This window comes from Nasonia vitripennis, chromosome 2 (assembly GCF_009193385.2).
Source record: "Nasonia vitripennis strain AsymCx chromosome 2, Nvit_psr_1.1, whole genome shotgun sequence".
In the NCBI taxonomy this organism is placed as follows: domain Eukaryota; kingdom Metazoa; phylum Arthropoda; class Insecta; order Hymenoptera; family Pteromalidae; genus Nasonia; species Nasonia vitripennis.
Window position 1 is genome coordinate 1,373,611 of NC_045758.1, and position 21,022 is coordinate 1,394,632.

At 51.8% G+C, this 21,022-nt stretch overlaps 1 protein-coding gene across 11 annotated transcripts in view; it reads right to left on the reverse strand.

Moving 5' to 3' along the window:
- Positions 1–21,022, reverse strand: part of LOC100121037 — a 68,241-nt gene that overhangs the window by 31,748 nt on the left and 15,471 nt on the right. For all 11 annotated transcript variants that reach the window (XR_004226626.1, XR_004344653.1, XM_032597412.1 and 8 more), the window contains exons 4-6: positions 18,711–19,275; positions 14,423–17,383; positions 5,529–6,216 (exon numbers count right to left, since the gene is read on the reverse strand). Coding sequence is in view for 9 of the 11 variants with exons in the window: in XM_032597412.1 (XP_032453303.1) it covers positions 5,529–6,216; positions 14,423–17,383; positions 18,711–19,275 (4,214 nt within the window). In the remaining 2 variants the exon portion in view is untranslated. The remainder of the gene's footprint in view (positions 1–5,528; positions 6,217–14,422; positions 17,384–18,710; positions 19,276–21,022) is intronic.

Sequence of the window (21,022 nt, forward strand, 5' to 3'; positions counted from 1 at the left end):
TGAAAAGCCGTATAAAGGGGTATAGAAAAAAATGAACTTGCGGTGCTGCTTCGTATAATTCTCTCCGGTGGCTGGGAAATGACCGGAAATGCTTGACAAACCAGTTTAAGATTATTCAAATCGCCGTGAAAATGGGTTATTAATGATAGCTAACTTGTTTACAGAAATTGTAAAATACGTAATCACCGCTTTTGCATGAATCAGACTAGCTGCTATTTCAGACGCTTTTCCTTTTTCGTTTATAACGTAATTCGTATCGCTTATTTAGACTGGAGCAAAATTAACATCGAGTCGTTCCCCCGGGGGGCGAAAACAAAACAGCACAGCCAGACAGCCGAGCTCTCGCGAGCGTCAAAAGATAAGAGAACCGTAACAAATGGCCCTCATTTTAATGCAAACGACGACGAAATGCTCTTATAAAGTAGACGTAGTCGTATATATAGAGCCACGGTGCCGGTATGTATAACGCGAAGTGCAAAGGTTGAGCTCGCGAATCGGCCCTTTAATCTTGCCTCCTGCTGTAGCTCTCGGCGCCGAGAAGCGAGCCCCTTTCATCCCTAAATGCGCGTTTCCTTTGACAAATGCGGGGACGGCCAGCGCGAAAAGTAGGAGAGATAAAAAGAGCGCTCGATAATGAAGTGCGCCGTGGATACTCGACGCGCTGCTCCATTTCCGTGCGGGATCTTAATTACATACTTACAAAATAACACCGTACAGCTTCACCGCAGCAGCTCAAATCAAAGCCACCTCAAAAATTCAATTTCATTCGAGCCTCGAACGCACACACAGACGCCCGGGCAACTTCTCGCCCCTCTTTAATTAATTGCTCTAACCTTGATTTCCGCAAGCCCGGGACGTCAACGGCTCACGCTTCTATACTAGTATACCGATTCCTACATTCTGCGAGGCAGGAGAGACTCGAGAGGGAGAGGCTCTTCAGAGACACAGCCACGTGTGTGTATGTGTGCGTTATACCTCTACGTGCGCGTCATCGATGACACTCTAGGGACGGGCCCTTCACCTACATAAGTGCGAGCGCGCTGCTGCAGCCCTCCCGCCGTGTATCTTACTCGGCTTTTTCCTCGCGTGCGTTTACTTTTTCAGAATTGAGGCTTCTTTTGTTTTATGCCTGTGTAATTTGTGGACGAGCGTGTCCCGAATCACAGCTTTCCAAGTGATTTGCAAGAGAAATTTTCCAGGAAAAGACGTAAATATCCACGACAGCGGTTTCTTTTTATAATTTATGGAAGAGGCGAAGACTCTAACTTCGGAAAAGTAAACTCCGCTAAACATATAATATATCAAGCTAACGGCTTCGCTCACGCCAGAACGCAGTCGCTCTCCAATACATCAGCTCCGCATTCGATAATTCTTTCCTCGACGATAAATCCTCTCTCGCCCGAAGCGAACGTAACTCATATTTCCTTCCTACACGGAAAAAAGAAAAAAGTACATATAAAGTATATATCGCGCCATAAGCGTTACAAAGAATCGATAAGAGGAGACCCTTCCACGACACAGCAGCCGCGTTATGTGTGCATAATGGAGCCGCTGTGTCTCCAAGTGCGGGCAAAATCAAGCCCCCATCGCATCAATTATAAAGCGCGCCCGCCGTGCAGCAGTGCTCTAAAGAGAATCGAATCCTTGTCTTGGCACTCGAGACATTATAGGGCCACCGCCTCTTATCCCGGAATTGCCTGCTCTATATAATGCACGCGCGTGTATGTCTGTTGGCTTTAGCCTTATGCCCGATCGTTCGTCTTCAATGTTACTAGGCCTTTATTTTCTGCATTATGCAGGAGGAAAGCGCGTTCATACACACACCCGCGTGGTTAGAGCCGGGGAAAGTTCGGAGGATCGATTAGTGCGCGTCGAGATTCCGCTGTACGCGCTTTGTTATAATTACCGACTACTTTTAGAAAATTTTCATCGAACGCATATGCGTGCACACACTGCGCATCGAGCGTTGAAGTCACTTTCGAATTGGATCATCGTACCTGGGCTGCAAAGTCTATCGCTGACATGTACGGTACTCGCTAATCGACACGGCACGACGAAGCAGCGGCGGCAGCTGCCGCACATATCACTCGGCTCCCATCTCTCATCCTCGAAGCTTGCGCAGAGAACTCTCCCACTAATCTCCGCGGCACGACTGTAAATTACCCACACTCACAGCTAGAAAGTCAAGCGGCGAATAGAAGAATCCGCGCGAATCGTGAGCAGCGGCCCGCCGCCACCGCCAGAAGAAAGTTCCTTATTAAGGAGGATACTAGCCGCCAACGCCCTGGGCTGCCAGTCATCGTGGGACACGGTCAGAGCGAGACTGATTGCTGGGGGTATCGTGTTTCGCGTGCGAGCCTGTGTGTATATTTGCATGTCTCGTCGCCCTGGATACTGACGGGCAAAATAAAGCCAAGACTTTCGGTCTGTGTGTATGTGCACCTCTGGGGGTGGGATAGGCGAGCTTTCTTCGCGTGGTTTTACACTGATTTATCGCGGCTCGTCTTGGCGGTATCGGAATAAAAGGTGTGACGGCGCGGCGGGAGGAAGTTTCGAGCGAAGAATGCTGGCTCGTTAGGCTTTGCGGTTCGTCGAGCTCGAGCTTGCTGAAAAAATAAATCGTTTCGAATTTATAAAAAATTCCTCCCAGTCGAACTTTGCGCTTTCTTCGAGTTTGCGCGCGCTCCAATTACGCAAATAGCGATATGGAGCGCGTTTTCATTTTGCTCGGCAAACGGCGAAATTGAAAAAGTTTAGTGCCATTTTTACGTTCATCTGGACTGAAATTTTTATCCCCACCCTCACGGCTCGCAGTGCGTGCGTCAATATTGTGCGACTTTATTACACATTAAAAATAAAAGCCCCTCGCATATGCGGATGTCGTTTACCTCCGACGCATGAAAATTCCAACACGACCCCGATGATCGAACTCTCTTACGGCCGGTCCTCCGCGTTTATAAATTAATTCACGCTTCCAGCCAGTAAAGCACGAGAAGCCGATCCACCGCTGACCATAGTGAGCGGTCAAAGTGAGTATAAAGCCTGAGGCTAAAATCTCGATGATCATCCGAGGCCTGCACTCTCGATTATACTCGGTCCCGAGGGTGCGCCCTTTAGGTCAACGGGCTGCGCGAGCCTGATGTTTTATGCACGTGCGTGAGTGACTCTCGCTCTGCCTCGGTGTTGTTTTCTTTTTTCACCTTCAGCGAGCACGGGGAAGCTACTCTCCGATGTTTTATGGATCTGCTTGCTTATTTACCCGCTGAATGATTGAAAGCGGAGACCCGTTTGCACAGTCCACGTGAGCGAGTGTGAGTGAAACTGAAGAAACGACGTTTTAGAGCATTTCACGGGAATGGAAAATGTGAGAAACTCGTATCCCTCGGAATCCTCTGCTGACCCATTATTTCAGCGAAATTCGCAGCGTAATCCCTACCTCGCGCCAATGCGGAAGTCGAGAGCGCGCGCGGTGTACAAGCGGTGGCACTTGCCCCCCCCCCCCCCCCCCCGAGAGGGAGCCAAAGCCGAGCCTCCCGCTGTGTACTATTTGCTTTGCAAGTCACCACGTCTTATTTAACGCGACCGCCTCACCTCCATCATCGAAATATCAGAGAAAAAGGAAGAAGCGTGGAAAAGCCCAGTATCTAATCCCCGAACGTTTTCCGCAATAAACCTCCGGTATACACACGGAGAATCGAACAAAACGACGGCACTGCGACGGGCCACAATTCGCTCTCCCGGAATTCCCGTGAAAATTCTCGTCGAGACTGGCTGAACCGCTACCTACATACGCGCAATCGTGTGCACGTACACGTATACCTGTGCACCGCACACCTCGGCAAAGGTCTCTATCGATTTCAGACGACTCTCCGCTCGCTGGCTCTCTCTCTCTCCCTCTCTCTTTCTCTCTCTCGTGCTGTAGCTCGACGCGAGATGAGAGAGAGAGAGGAAAGGCAGGCGACGTTTATCCGGAATACCGCAGCCGTCGTCTGTGGATAGACGTCGATCAGAAGGCTCGAAGCTCCTGGATCTTTATGTGTATAGAGCTTGCGGGCTCAAGGTGTTTATAGACATCGTCGTCTGCTCGAGAAAGAGAGTTACGGCTGCGCGTTTTTATTCTCGATGGAAAAAAAAAACTGCCGAGGAGAGCTGGAAACTCGTTTCGGCTGCTTATTGAATTCTCAAAGAGACGTGGAAATTGAATGGAAAAACTGCACGTAAAGCTCATCATCCACACAACGCGCATTAAAACTTTGGCCTAGCTCGCTACATGTACACCGCGCGCTTGCGGCTGAGCCAATTTCCCGGCCTCGTATCGAAACTAACTTACGCAGTTTGTAACAGAGTTATCGATACCATCTATGTTCTCGGGCTGCCCGATTATAGATTTACAGGATGAAAAAAAAACCAACCGGGCGATGCGAATCGCGGAAGAAGGAGCCGTCCCGCAGGACCGTACGCAGAGGGCGCGAATCAATAGTCTACAATTGGGTCAAGGGCGCGAAACCACGCCGCTGTTTTCGCGAAAATCGCGCGGAGATCCTACTGGCAATTATCCGTCCATCAATCAGTGAAAAAACACTCGTCGAGGGAGTCGAAGACTAGGAGAAGGAAAGTGTGCTGTCCGCGGTTCATCCCGTGTTTTTTTCTCTTCCTGCGCCGTCAAGATAACGAGAAATTCATGAGCATAGACTTTGCAACCTGGGGGAAAAAACTCGACACCGTCTTTGTCGAAGTTTTATAGAAATTTCCAAGCAGTATACAGCGAAGGAGAGAATAAAGAAGAAGCAGGGAAGATACTTTGTTTCAAGAGGAGCGAAAGAGACAGCGGCATTACGTAATTTGCTTCTTGAGCGACACATACACAGGCGCACACACTACCACCAGGAGCACCCCCGTTTTACGTCCCCTACATTCACGCGCTGCAGCGGCGGTAGCTTCGTGTCCCCATAAGAAGGGAAATCCAATCAACCCTTAATCTGCTGCTGCAGTCAACAGCTTCGAGGGGGCCGGAAAAAACAGACGCGATGCGCACACACGAGGGCGGAGTTGTTGCGGAGAGCGTCGTTATCGATGCATGTGTGTATACGCGACCGCAAGCGTTTTGTTGCGGAGCTTTATTTTTCAGCCCAGCCGATGGGGGAGTTAGCGGAAGAAAGGAGGATGACTCGAGGATTCCGGAGGGATTCCGCGCTAATTTCGGGCGCCGAGGAGGAATCGATACAAATTAGAGTGGACGGTTAATGCATCCCCGAAAAAGCTTCGGGATTACGTAAGCCACCGCCGGGGATGAAACTGCAGAATCTCTGTTTATCCCGCCGATTTTCGCTGCAACGTACGAGTGAAGCGAGCGCGAGTATAGGCGGCATAGTTAGCACCATGGAAAGTGGCGCGAAGCAATGACCCCGTAAGAAAGCGTCACAACAACCCCGTATCCCCGTTGTGGGACATCGATCAGCGAACAAAGAGAGCGAATACAATTCTCACACGCACACATAGAGATAGGGAAAAATTGAGATGAGACTTGCCTTGACGAAGTGCAGATTCTCCTTGTCGAGGAGGAACTCCATGGATTTGTGTGGTCGCTGGTGGTGTCCAGCGGCCGCCTCGCTGGCCTGCTTAGCCCTATGGTGGTGGTGGTGATGGTGATTGAGATGCTTGTTGAGGGCCGCTTGCTGGGGGCCGCAGCAGCCGTTGGCGGTCACATCGTGCTCGTCGTACTCGCCGCAGTCGCAGTCGTCGACCTGCTCGCTCCCGGCGATCGAGAGCGAGAGAGCCGGCGCCTGGTGGTGGTGGTGCAGGTGGTGATGCTGCTGGTGGTGCAGGTGGAGGTTGCCGTTGTGATTGAGATTGAGGAGGCTGCGAGCCTTCTTGCTGGCGGCGGCCGCCTCCTCGGGGTCGACGGGCGCGTCGAGGTCCGTCTCGAGCAGGCCGGCGGGCCGCTGCTGATGCTGCTGGTAGTAGCGCTGCGGCTGCTGTTGCGGGTGATCCTGGCTGGCGAGCATCGCGGCGCGCGCCTTCGCCATCTCGATGGCCGCCGGGTTGCCAAGGTCCGTGGCGGCGCGTCTGCGCGACGGGGCTGACGGGGCTGCCGCCGGGGGGACGACGCCTACGCCCGTGGATGAGGCGCCGGTGGCGCCGCCACCGCCTCTCGCCGCCTGCGGTGGTAAGGGTGGCTTCTTGCTGCTGATGCACACTGGCGGCCTCCCGTTCGCGCTGCAAGAACCAGAACAGATCGTCGTTATACGGAGAGATAGGCATCGATCCGCCCCGCTGCGCAGGGGTGCTTTCTCTGAACAGATAAGGACGGTATCGCTCTGCGTATCGAGCGAGGTTCGGAGCTTGCGGGGAGCTTGCAGAGAGGGAGCCTCGGTGCTGGATTTTTTTTCAGCGGAGGGTTCAGGAGGCGGAGACCTGCCACGTGCGTGTGGTCCGTTGTGGCGTTACGTAATTAGATCCGGTTGGGGGCGAATCTAATTTTTTGGTATACGCAGCACCTGGCTGTCAATTGCTTCTACAAGCTGGCTAAATACTCATTCGCAAGCGCTGCATTTTTTCGAAGAACCATCAATCCACTCGGCGCAATAAATAGCCGATCGAATCAACTCCACTGACAGACCCTCATGACCGCGCGCAGCGACAGTCGATCGCCGACTCGAAAAGGCATTAACTGCCCATTAATTTTATCATCGCACAGCTCGAGCCGCGCATGTAGTGTCTCTCAGCGAGCCTCTCGTTGCTCTCTCACTCTGTATATGATTTCGCAATCGGGATCAATCAGTGCCAAAAATTAAATTTCGTCCGCGCGCTGACGATTAAACGCATCAAGCGAATTAGAACACGAGAGCGACCTCAAAACAGTGCGTCACATCCAAGTGCAGTGCATATCTACTAAACAAACGCAAAAAAGTCAACGAGTTTGCGAATAAGAAATCCCCTGCAATTCCAGCTGTTTTAAGAGAAAAAACGCATCCGATCAAAATTCGAGCTAACGCACGCGCCCGCGCGAAATTCAATTGTCGCGAATTAAGCATGCGGACGACCTTTTTTCTCCTCTTCTACACTGCTATTGTGTACTCGGGCAGCGAGTCTATAGCCGCTACACTTTAGTGGCGTCTGCATCAGCAGCGGCGACTTTTCTCTCCGCCGCCGTATACGAGGTCGTGATCGCTTGCGACACACAAGCCGATCTCGCGAGAGCGGGAGAGAGAGACGTATACCTGTGTATGCGCTAGCTGCAGCGCACGATTGCAATCGGCAAGTCCCGAGTGAGGGATTCGCCGACTCGTGACGTCCGCGAGCGGCTTTCTAATGTCTCGTCTCGCGGAATACTGGAACGATCGCGCGAGTGGTGCAGTGCAGTTGATCCCTACCTAAAAATACTATAACGTTTTGAAATTCGGTCAGAAGAGCTCTGTGTTGCGAGACAGATGAGAAAAGAAAAACATTCCGGAGCGGGCTCTCTCTCTCTCTCTCTCTCCCTTGCTTTCTACAAACACATCAAAGAAAATTATCCGCCAGTCGCTCAAAGCTCTCGGTCGACTGAAATTTATAGAGCCGGTGCCGGCAGCAGATATCGGCTGCTGCTGCGGTGTTTCGTCAGAACGCGCTCGGAAAAGTCGGAAAAACGCCTCCGCACACACGAGTCGGAAAACGAGGTCGGAATTTCTTCCAATACAGCAAGAGAGAGAGAGAGAGAGAGAGAGAGAGATGTCCGCGGGTATAGGTAAGAGGCGACGCATCGCCCGATAACTTCCGCGCGCGCAAGGCGGACAGTCATTTATGCGACAGCGGCGTCGCGTCCGTTTACCATATAAGCGCAGCGCGTGGAGATTAACGAGCCGACGACGAGGAGGAGGCGGATGAAGAGAAGAAGAAGAAGCAGCCGAGGGGCTATAAGCCTATTTCTCGCGCCCGCTTATGCTGAGAAGAAGAGGCGCGTGCCTTGGACGAAGGAGAGAGTTGTTGACGCTGCTGTTGTCATTGCATTCTTCTCAGTCCGTGTGGGTAGGAGATTAGATGGGCTTTTTTGTCGACGAGTCCCCGATGACTAATTCGACGCTCGATTTAATCTGTACACGTGTTTTCATCAGCATTATGTACACTCGATATCGAAGTCCCTCCGAGATAGATGGTACGTTTTTTTGACGTCTTTCGTCAAACCGTTTGCGAAAAGCGACGCGAGCCGATGTTTTCCATGAATCACGAGAGTTTATAAACGTTATTTAAGTGTAGCGCGTTCACGACGATTTTTTCCCCGGAATTACTTATGCAGACCTTGACAAGCTTTTAAACGATAACTATATAGGCATACAATTTTAACATTAAGTGATTGCTTCCTACATCAGGGGTACAAGATACGCGCGCACGCATACCACGGGCGCGATAGGATAAAACTGAGTTTATCGCAACTCCCTTATCTCGGGTCTATCGAGTAAAAAGTGTTACTTTTTTCTTCGCGCCGGTGCAGCGCTCGTTATCTATCTCCGCAGGCACAGTGATAGCATAGTCGTAGTTTACAAATGCCGGCATTTCGTCGAAAACATGCATCTTAACCATACAATCGTTGCGCATAAAAAGAATATCGTTATCGCCACGCATTACCTGCAGAGCACTCGATCGAGCCTTATGCACAACAAAACGTTCGCACGCGCGTGTGCAGTCACGAGCGCCCGCACACGGATCGATATTGAATTTCCCGCAAAACATCCTTATATAAAGCATCGGCAGGCGCCATCGGCACAAAAATCCAATGGAATCCTGCCAAAAGCTCACTCGATATTACGAAGCGAGCGGTGTCATATAGGTACAGCACATCGAAGCGCGAGTACGTCTGTCTCGGATAACGCTGTCACCGCGATTCGAATGATAAAACGTTACGGCTCGATTACGTGGCCGCGTAGGTAGACACTTGAGAAGCGCGCCAGAGGTAACCTTGATTTTCCTCGCTTCGAATCGAACGAAGCGGATTCGACGTAGATTAACGCCTCTTGGTGCCGCGCGAAGATATGCAAATCACGAAACGTCAAAATGACACGGGAGGAGAGAGAGAGAGAGAGAGTTAATTAAAGAAACAATTTAGATTCATGAATCGAGCGAGCTCGAAACGAATGACGACAAAAGCCACCAAGCTTACACGTCCAGAGCGATTAATTCAATTCCAATGCGCGGCGTATACGCGTCCGGAAGTATACTGTACGCGGCTTATACACATATATGCATACAAATGGACGAGTAGCCGCGCGGGCTTCTCTCCGTCGAATCGTAATTGTTCGCCTCGAGCCAATAGCCAGCGTTAAAGTAAAGTAAGTAAGTAGCGCTCGGTGTGTGATGAGAGTGAGTAATGCTTCGCTTCGAGAATCGCCGCTTTTAATTTGATTGCCGAGCTCTTTTTCGATCATCCATTCTCGCTTCGAACTTTTATATCGAAAATCCAGGCGCCATACTACGCGATTGTTCAGAGCCGGAGAAATTGTTTATCGCGGCGATTCTCGAGAGTCCATAATCCGCGACGACAGCCGCGCGCGTTTTTCAAGGCCGGCGTGGGAAAATGCCGCCGCTTATACGCTTTTAAGCTAGTTCGCGCGCGTATATTCTCCCGGATGGCTCGAGGCTGCGAATTTCCCCGGCCGAACGGACGCTCGAATAAAGCGGGGGCAAACTTCGCGATTACTGTAATCGCGCGAGACGACTCTCTCGCCAAGCGAGTTTCTCCCTCGCGCATAATGCTGAGAGTCACACTTTCCACCTAATCGTTGCACGTGTCTTATATTCATTTTATTCAAAAACGTAATTAAGTGAGCGAAATTTAGCAAAAATTGCGATGCACGCGGTGAGAGGGACGATACGCCATATAGCAGCATGCAAAAATCAGCCGGCGATTAATAACAAGCCGCGAAATTAAGCGCGGAGGATCGTCTCTCTCTCTCTCTCTTCGCATTGTTCGCATCGCAAAGAAAGACTCCTGCGCTATATCGTCGTCGCCGCGTCCCCCCTTTAATAATCGCGCAGGCACGTCTCGAATTTCATTCCTTCATGACTGCACGCTCCTCGCGGCGGCGGCGGCGGTAGAGGCCTTTAAATACCAGCGCCAGGGCCTGATTCATGCACTCACGTACCTACGAGCCAAGAAAGTATAGAAGACCGAGAAGATGATCAAGACAGCAGCAGCCATAGGGACCGTTAGCTAGCGAAGCGACACGGCTATGTGGGGCGAGATCGTGTGGTGAAAATCGCCGAGGTGACCGATAAGGGCTGCGATTTGTTGCTACATTAGCCTCGCTGCACTTTACACTTTCCTCGTACGTTTGCACGTACAAAATTTGCCAAGCATGAGCGATCGACGTTTGATTCGGCATTCAGAAGTCAAAGGTTCGGAGTCGGCAGAAGACCGAGCCGCGGCCCTTAATGAAGAGGACAGACGGAGATAAAGCAGACACCGAGCGAGAGAGCCGCTACGGCTGCAGCTTCTTCTCTCCGCCATCAAGACGCTAGAAATAATATTTCGACCTCGGACAGAGACAGAGAGAGAAGACAGAGTTATGCGCCAGTCCGCGCGCTGCACCCGGCTCTCTCGAGAGTGCAGGCTGTATATACATAAACCAAGTGAATCCTGATGCGTGCGCGTGCGAGCGGTAATTTCTCGCTTCTTCGGTGGCTTAAGAGCACAACGGGCGATTTTCGTTACGCGGCGAAGAGCCGGAGGCCGGCACTTGAAACGGATACGTTTGACTTCTGTGCGCGTGCGATGAACTTGCGGCGAACAGAAAACTTCATTGTCTTCGGTTGATTTATTACCATATCGTCGTGAATTCGTTAGTAGAGCAAATGGAACGAAACGAATCGGTGATGTACATGATTAACGTACGGAGTAATCACCGGCCTAATCAAATTTTCACAAACGAATCTAAAATCAACAAGTCTTTGTTCCGCGGATCTAGAATCTCCCTGACCCACTTGAGCTTAACGAGAAATCAATAGGAAAAAAGAGCCGCGGCAGCCGCAAAAGATCGCTGCACGGAAAAGAGAGAAGTATAGACAGAGGAAGAAAGCTACTTATCGATTCCGGAAAGCGGACAGTCATCGAGCAAACCGTGATTTCCGTGACCTTTTCAGCCAATATTTAGATTTCGCGACGATCGCTCTCTCCCCTCTCTCCTTTCTCTCTGCACTGACACACACTAAATATACACAGAGGAGTGGCAACGAGCGAAACGGAACGATGGCGCAAAATCGAATAATACAACGACGATAGAGCTGCGAGCGAAATGCGTGAGCGCGTGCCACGATGATGACGCGCGCTAACTCGTCAATCGACTTTAAACTCGCGCGGCTGCTGCTGCTGCTGCAACTGCATCGCGAGTGCACCGATGAATCGGCCGCCTAATGACCTAAACGAACCTGATGCCTCTTCCTCTTTCTCTCGCTCTCTCACTGTACGTGCTGCGGATGACGGTTCTTTATCTGACGCGCAGTGTATGCGAGTGATTTCGCTCGGTGGGTTTGTTGTGGCTTAATTTTAGGTGTTGTCAGGGAACGCGGAGAATTCTGAAAATTCGATAGCCGAGGAATGACGCTCTTTACCCGCCGTGTTTTGAATTTCATCGGACGGTGACTCATATCGGTCGGCAGCGGCTGTGTAAAGTTGGCACTCTTATGTAACAAGTGTCTGGAAAAATTGATGGTACTTTAGATCGCTCGCACGTTCCCGTTCTAGCACAACTTTGAAGAAAACACAAAATACTCCGATGCGAATCATTGCCTACGCGTTGCGTAATGCAGAGCGCGCTTGAATAGCACAGGAAATGCCACTTATCCGGAGCATATAATATCCATCAGGCAGACAACGGCGGACGTTTGTTTTGAAAATTGCCTCTTCGCAAAAGGAAAATTGCGATAACCACGGAACAAACAGATCTGCCGATCTACAAGCACGCAATCCGACAGAGCTATAATCCTTCTCATGGCGCGCGCGCAGGCATCGGCCGAAAAAAGCAGCGCAACCGCGCCTCTCACGCAATAAAACTCTCATAAACGACTACACACGTCTCTCTCTCTCTCTCTCTCTCTCTCTCTCTCTCTCTCTCTCTCTCTCTCTCTCTCTCTCTCTCTCTCTCCCAGCAGCGCCGATCCCATGGCATCCCGCACACAAACCCGATCTCGGCTCGCGTGACTGTGTATCCGCTCGCGCACAGCTGTGCAGCAGCGTTCATTGACTCTCTCTCTTTCGCGCGCGCGCTTGTTGCTCGTCCCTCCTCTAACAAAACCTCGCGCGCGCAGATATCGCTGACCTCATTGTCATCGCGGGGAAAAGCGATCGCTCGCCGTTGAGGCAGGTCAAGGGTCTTTCCGTGGTGCCCCCCGTGAAAGAGCGCATTGTCTGCGAGGCGTTTTTTCGCACGTGTGTGCAGCCGCCGCGGGTCATTTCGCGGACAGCCATTCCGCGAGTGTAAATTATACACCGCGAGTGTGTCGTTCGCGTGAATAAATTACAATCAGGACGAGCGTTCTCCTCGTTATTTTTTGTTTGTTTCTTTCAAGTCGTGGGCGAACGAATGTTTGGCGTCACGCTAGTTTTCGTTTGCTTATACGTGTTTTATGTTAGTGCAAGCGACTAACGGTTAATCTTTGCATATGGTGTAATATATAGGCGCGTCGGAATTGTTCATGTATCTTTAAACGGTCGACCTACTAACTTAATTTGTGGTTGATAGCGATCGGACGCTGATTTATTTGCACGTATTAATTTTATTTCATTTCATTTTCTAATGCGCGCGCGACGCGATTTATTACAAACTACTCTATCATTATCGAACGAACTCCGAGATATTCGAGGCGCGCGATTACACAATCAGCGACATTTTGCAGCTGCCTGTACGACGTTTATTTAAAAATAAAAGCTACGTCCGGCGCGTATTACTCACACATTTGTTTCTCGTTAGAGAGCACGTTCATGCGCTCTGCTCGATAAACGGAACATCAAAGATTCCTCGTTCAATCGCTCAACGCAAAAAAATTCCATGAAACCCGCCATAAGCGCGAACCGGAGACAAAAAAGCGCCTCTCAAAGAGAATAGGTCAAAAAGCGTCGCTGATGCTCGTCGTCGGAAGTCCCAGTCTCGCGCTAACGAACCATAGTCCGTAGGAGCGCGCGCGCGCGAATGGGGAGATCAGCAGCCAGCAGCAATAGACGCCTACTCGCGCGCGCGGGAGCATCGCGAATGAAAAATTCTCATCTCTCCCTGCTGCTGCTGCCGTCAGGGCTTTAAACGCGTCCGTCTCGAGAGCAACAGTCATAAACGCTCGTTTATAATCTATAATTAAGGTCGGCCACGCCACGACCGCGCGTAAACAAACACCAAGCAGCGGAAGCCAGTCGTTAAATATTTACCCAGGACGCGCGCATTACATATGTGGCGAGAGAAACGAGACGTTACATTTTCGGAGCTTTCACGATGTTTGCGCTCGAAGCTTTCCAGACGGCCGCTGCGGTGATATGATTATGCTTGCACAGTTTTTAAGCCGCGTCAATGTCGTGTTACGCCTGCGTGCGGGTCCTTGAAACGGGGGAGCAAATGCTGCTTTATCTCTCAACGACTTTAAATACCCGCATGCAGAAGAGCACCACTGTAGGAACGTGGAGACTAGTGAATCGGCTGGAGGTGATTGTATGTATTGCCGCTTAGGAGCGTAGAGGTACACAAGAAAGGCGCGGTTTTCGAGAATTCAGCCAACCATTTACAGTCGCAATAAAATCTTCGTTTCTTTTCTCGGCCGATATTTTAGCCCGATAAGTGTTAGATTTACAATTAGACGAGAATTTACCGATCGATTTTATTTACGAGAAAACGGATGCATTAGATAAATTGAATCGAAATAAATGATTTTTCGCTCTTCTGTCGTAATTCAATCCAGTGGACGTTAGAATAGAAAAAAAGGTGATTGTACAAGTGTTACACTTTAAATGGCTCGTAAGAGCGAATTATGATAAGGTGCTACGTCATTGTTTACTTTTCGAGCAAACATACGAACTTATTCATCCAGAGTACACTGTAACGGTGTCATAAATAACAGTGATTTTTGACCGGGAGCATTCATTACTACGATCACCGCTGCGATATTGCGTGCGAAAGTAATATCATGTTGACAATTACATCACGATATACTTTTCAGCTCGACAGCGCCGTATACGAGCGTGCATTACATGTCTATATACACGGACGCAGGGACTGGAAGAAAATGAACTCGCTCTCGCGTAAACAGGCGTCGCTCCTCGGGTGCGCGTGTATACCAAAACATAGTTTCTTTGGGTGTCTAAAACGAGGGTGTAAACAAAAATATTGACTGAAAATCTTGGGAATTCGAGGTTTTAGCCTTTAAATTGAAGTGTAATCAAATTTTAAAAAAGCTTACGACTACTCACCTAACGTTCGAAGCGCTCCTTTCGACATCCGGCCTCCTCATCTCGCCAGGTTGCTGCTGCTGTTGTTGCATTTGTTGCTCCTGTCCATCCTCCCTATTATTCTCCTCATCGGGCGCATGCAGCGGTATGATAATGTAATCGGGCTCTTTCTTCCTCCGGCCGGGGGCCGCCTGTTGCACGCGCTGCGCACTATGATCACCCGCACCAGCACCACCCATCACACCAGCACCACTCTTTTTCTGCACCTCGGAACGCGGCACTTTCGAGCGACCACTGAATCGCAGCTTGGAGAACCTCTGCAGGAATCCTCCGAGACCGCCCTTCTTTCTCTCCTCCTTGGGGCTCGTCGGCATCGTAGTATTGTTGTTGATGCTGGTCATGCTGTTGCTCCGGACGGTCGTCGGCTCGCCGGACATGGCGAGCCTCTTGGCCGCCGTGGCCGACATCTCCGCTGCCCTCGGCTGCACCGTGCTGGCTTCTTCTACTAGCACCTCGTCGCTACCGCTAAGTCCGCTCTGCCGTATCGTCGTCTCGTCGGCGTTGTCGCGCTCGGCCGCTGGAGAACTACTGCTGCCGTCGTCGCTACCAACACCGGCGCCGCTGCTCGCCGCCGATTCCGCCGTGTCGAGTAGTGGGGGAGTTGCCGCCGCTGCTGTTGCTGCTCGCCGTCGCGCTGCTTGCGCTTCGTTAGTGCCGGCGCTGCTCTCCTTCTCCGCGGCCGCCTGCGTCTCCACCACCACCCTCCAGAGTCTATCGCCCGGCGAACTCGTCACGTCTTCGCAACTCTTTGACACTATCGCGCCTCGCGGGGGACCCAACTTGTCCGGGTAAAACTCGCCAATGAACGATCTCTTCAGCGGTGTATCTTCTCTCGTCCTAGTCGTTGTCGTCGTAGTTTCTGTCACGCTATCGCTGTCCTTTTCCGCTGTCGTCTTCTCCGTGATAATGGATGCAGCTACGATGGGTTTGTTCTCCAGTAAGCAGGGGTAATCTACCTCGTCGTCTAAAGCAGCGGTTGCGACGGCTGGAGCCTGATGCGACGGCCGTCGCTCAGCAGCGTCGCTTCCACCAGTCGAAAAGAAATCCGAGTTTTTTTTTATCTGGTCCAGCAGTGTTGGCGACTCGCCGCCGCTGTCCTTCCGTTTCTGCTGACGCTGCTGCCTGGAGGCCGACACGTTCTCGGTGGATTTCGAGTAGGTCCTGGAGTCGGGCACGTAATCGCGGCGCGCTTCGCTCACGAGATTCGAGGCCGAGCCGGTCATCTCCTCCACGAGGTCACTCACCTTTAACCTGGACGAACGTCCCGACGACGGCTCGGTCAACTCCTCGCAGGCGTCCATGCGGTAGAAGGGCTTGCTAAACGATAGATTCCTCATGTAGTCGCACTGCTGTGCCAGCTCGTAGCTGGCGTTATTCAGAACACGTCGCGGCCTGGAAGGAGAGACGGCATCCTTGCCCTCGGAGATAGAAGCCGGCTGATTGCTTTTGCGTCGAAAGCTGTTCTCGTCGACCGTGTACTGCTGTGCGAGCTCGTAGCTCGCGTTGTTCTTGACGCGGCGCCGCTGCGCCTGCATGCTCGCCTTCATTTGCTGTGCGTTCTCGAGCGCGGCGGCGAGCTCCTCGACGTTCGCGCTGTTGCTACTCGTCGCCTCCTCGACCTCGCGCTGCAGCTGGCGAATGGCCTCGTCCACCACCGCGTCCACGTCGTTCTCCATAGCTTTGGCTATCTCCAGCACGTTACTCTCGACTGGGTCCTGAATCTTCACGGTCGAGGTCGGCACAGACTTCTCCTCCAGCATATTTTGCACCTCCTCGTCTAGCTTGCTCGGCGTCTCCGAGTTCATCTCCGCGAGGATACCCGAGCTCTGCTGCTGCTGGCTGCCGTCCTGCGTCTTTACGGACGAGTTGAGCTCCTTGGCGCGCTTTCGCATGCGTGCCTTCTCCTCGCCCACGATCTTGCCCGGCTCTATGTCGTCCTCCGGCATGCCGCCGTCGTGGTTCACCGCTACCACCTCCGCCATCTCTTCTGTTTCCTGCTCCTCTGTTGCCTCACTGCTACTCTCACTGTCACTCTTGCTTCTGTCCTCGCAGATCGTTCTCTCCTCGGAACTGAGTCTATTCACAGCTCGCTCCGACAGAAACTCCTCGGTCTCGGCAACGGCGACGTCGTCGTCGAGGGCATCGTCGAGCACAAGGCTCCGGCTGTTGCGACCGCAAAGATCTAGATCCACGGGGACACTGGCCACGCGCGTGTAATTCTCGTAGCGGAGCGTGAGACTCGCGGCCGACGAGGCGAACGACGAGGAAGATGCAGCGGCGGCCGCTGCGACTGCTGCGGAGTCCAAGAGGCTGGCCGGCAGACTGGGTGCGCTGCGCCACTTATCCGTGAATCTAAAATTAAAGCCGCCCGCCGCCCCGCCGCTGACGGCGCTGTTGGCAGCAGCGCCACCGCCGCTTTGGCGCGACTCCGCGCTGCTCGAGTGCTGCTGCAGCGAGTTGCCAGCCGTGCCGCCGCTCCCGCTACCGGCACTGCCGCGATGGTGGTGATGATGATGGTGATGGTGGTGATGGTGGTGTCTTCGCCGCAGCTGCACGCTGGGGTCGATGTCGTCGAGATCGAGGTCGTCAAGGGCCGAGTCGGTACTAGCGGGTCCCGAGGGTAAATTCAGCCTAGTGGCAGCCTTAAGTTCAAGGAAGGTGATCTCGCGACGCTTGAGCTCGTCGTCGGAGTCGAGGCCGAACTCGCGCAGGTCGACGCTGTTGCGGCAGTCGAGCGAGGCCGCGTGCTGGTACTGGGTCGAAGGGTCGCCGAAGACGAGCAGCTGGTCCACTTCGCTGTAGCGGCTGGGTGGGCCAAAGTCGTCGTCGTCGTCGTTCGGATTGTCGTCGCTGAGGTTGTCCGACGAGTTGTCCTCCTCGTAGTCCGAGTAGGCGTCCGGATCGTTGAGATTCCAGGGATCCCTGGGGGAAAAACAGAGGACGTGCTTTTTATTCGGATCGAAGCTGATTGCGAAAGAAAGTAGAGCAGTGTATACACATTGATTTTGAATTTCTAACGAATCCCGCCGGTGGAAGAGCCGGTTTGCAAGAGTAATGAAAAATTTCATCTCTGGCGCCCGACCAGCTGCATAAAAATGCGCGCTCCCCCGTGGGATCATCTGCACGTGCTGAGCTCTCAAAACAATGAACAATTTATGCGCGTTCGCGCTAGAAAGTAAGTACTTTCCTCTTCGCGCTATCAATTCTCCGTATGTATACTGGTCGATGGCATGACGCGCGCAGATGCGGGCTTCATTGGATAATACCGCGGCGGCGCGCGAGAGAGACTACTACTTCTCGGAGCAAGTAATTGAGATAAGTTAAGGGCCATTATAATAAAGCGCGTTTTTTACGCTCACCCGAGCCAAAGAAGACGCGCTAACCGTTGGCCTATTAAGTGTATCATTAAGTTAAGCGACTATCGAGTTAGCCAATCGAAACGGAATAGTCGAGCAATATGAAATGGAGAAATTTTGTTCGATTGTCAGCAGCATCAGCAGCGCAAAGGCTTCAGGGTCAAGTTTGACACTATTGCTCTGGTGTCGCGCGGAGCCAAGAAAAATTCGGGTTACGTGGCGGCCCGGCCAAATCGACACTGCCAAGATTCTAAAGAGCGACTGCGCCCCACTCGAGGTTTAAGGTCGATCGAGAACAGTAAGTATACCGAGAAAGAGAAAGAGGGCGCTTTTCTTTGTGTATCTACCCGTAGCGACGTCGTCGCCGTGTACTCTCTCCGGTGGCTTTGAAAATTCTGTAAAGGCTTGACGTCAGAGGCTGTGTATAGGGAGAGAAAGAGAGCCGCAGCTATGCGATGCTTTGGATTTTTGTCATAGGTGTCGAGATTGCTGCGTGGAATTTCAAATGGGCGCGTGCGAGAGCTGGTGTTTTTTTACGTCTTGGTTTTACGGCGTGAACTTGAGCGGCGTTTGTTTGGAACGGGGGCGTCTTTTATTGCCGGACTTTGACGTGAAAATTTTATCTTTATCCTCGTCGTTTGCTTCGGATGAAAATGAGTATTTATAGTGCGAAGCGAATTCTTTCTATGTACGCGCTGTTCTCTTGCAATAAATCGCATGCCACAAAAGTTGTTTGATGGAGAGAAATTATTGTAATGTCCATATTGATTAACTTACATCACGAGTGAGTGATTCCTTACCTACTGTGAGATGCAAAAACTAACAATTAACGGCATATCGTTGATAAAGTGCAAATGGAATGTTTTAGTGTGAAGAAAAGAGTGAAACTCTACCTCCTTCTCCTAGACCTCGGCCTCCTCGCCACTCTCGACAGGTCGCAATTCTTTCCAAAAGCGTGACTCGCGAACCCGTTCGACAGCAGTCCTCCTAGCTGCTGCTCCCTGGGCATCAGATCCTTCTCCCCCAGGCTCTCGAAGCTCCGGTAAGGCCTCAGTCTTCCGAACAACCCGTCGTTCGTCTCTCTCTGCACGTCGGGCAGATATCCGTTCACGTGTCCCACGTAGTCCTGCTCCAGACTGTCCGGCGAAGCGCAAGCCTCGTGCCTGGCCGAGGAGAGGCTTCCGTTGGCCATACCCTGCTGGGCCAGCTGTACCCTATTGTTGTACTCGAGCGAGTCGAAGCTGTAGCTGGACGGCGAGAGGGTCGCACAAGTGCGCTCCAGGGACTCGAACTGCAGGAGAGAACTGGAGCGCGAAGAGGCGGAGGAGTCGCGGGACGAACGCGGCGAAGAGCCGTTGTTCTGCTGGTCCAGGCTGTTGGCGTCGGTGCCGTTCTTGCGTCGGCGCTTCTTCGGGACCACCGAGTTGCACTCGCTCCCGCTGCCATCCTGCTTTTCCTCTGTGAAAAAAAAAATCGTTTCGCTTTTAGTATTCGTACAAACTGAAAAGTTAGCAAGGTACAGAAAAAAGCTCTTCATCGTGTGCACGCGCGGCTCATCGATTACGCGCTCGATTGCCGTAGACAGCCGCCACCGCTGGATTCCGAGGATCTAATTCAATTAAGCCTCGTGGGATATAGGCAGCCCGAGCGCACGACTGCGACGGCGCCTGAATAAAGAGCCGTATAGAGCTAGCTATGGCCAAACGCGCGTCGAGAAGACCCCCGAGAGACTTGATGAAACTGGAGCGAGCGCGACTTAACGTGCAAATCGCTCCCGTCAATGGCCACTTCCGTATGCGTGATCGGAATTTTCTCTCTCGCAAGGAGCCGCCCGCGCGCGCAGATTTAATTTTCTCGGAGCCGAGGCGACTGATTGATGCTGATTGGGGCCGTTGTGTATTGAATAACGTTCGCGACAAACCCACGCGCGACGACGATCTCTTATCGTCAAAAGCGCCGCCACCGGGACTTTCCCCGCGCGCGATGAATCGATCAGTCCGTTATGGCTAGAATCAGCTACGCTCCATCGCCTCCTCGACGCGAAAAAAACTCGGCGTAGTAGTGCAGCGCGCGTCAACGCGTCCGTCTAATGCCATAAGCGCGATGGACTTCCGGTTGAACGAACCTCCGCACATGCGTGTTCACGCACGGAAAAAGCAGTCGTGTGTCTCTCGTAGACCCACTTTCGCGACGAGAGAGTTTCTCTTCTTCTAACGCATCGGAATCGCGTGTGTACGATGCCCGAGCAGAGAAAAAAGAAGACAAGCTTTCTTATATATATACGGAGGATGCGTTGCAGCCTTGATGAATCACCTTGCGCTTGTTTACCTACATCTGTACGCTGTGCATTGGATGGACTTGCAGGTACTACAGCGGGGAGATGAGAGAGAAAAACTTTTTGCGCGCGTACGTTGTTTGTTTTATTTTTGAAACGAGTCTGCGCACGTTTTGATTACTTCATCGGGCGCAATAAAATCTGTCGCATTTTTTCTCTTCGTAGAACGCAGAGTCGAAGCATCTCTCACGCGTGCGTGATATCACGAGCCTCGCGAGAGACGCCTATGAGATTGGTCCAGAAAACTGCACGAGTTCGACGTTGCGGTAATGTACCTGCGTGTGCAGTAGCTAAGACTTTGTCGTACTCGGAGAGACGATCTAACTTTAGACGACCGCGCGAGTGTTAGAGCGGGAACAAAGGATTACGCGATCGCTCGAGCTTTCGCACGCAATTATACATTGCAAATTGACGCCTCGAGAGAAGAGGCGGTATGTAATAAGCTCGTTGTGAAGCAAAAGAATTTTCTTTTTTTTTTTCTCCCGTCGACTATTTTCATCGAAAAATCCGAAGATTTATTCGCCCATGCTAAAATGTAATGACTTTTTTCTCTCCGCTCGCGGGCGATAGAAATAGAAGTGCGACTTTGCCAACCGCGAAACGTGACTGACAGACTTTCGCGCGCGCGAACGCGGTAAAAAAAAATTGTTTTCGTTACTCAACGCTCGGCTGCTCCGCGCCTTATATTGACACTGCAGTGAGTCAAAGCTGGAATCGAGAGATTTTTTAACGTGGTCTGTCTCGAAATTTTAAGCCTGAAAGTCCCCCGATGCTAATTCCGTCGTCGCGATTTTTTCTCTTTTCGACGATGATCGTGGCTATGGGAGAGACAAACAGAGATGCTATACGCATGTTTCGTGGGCGGCGACT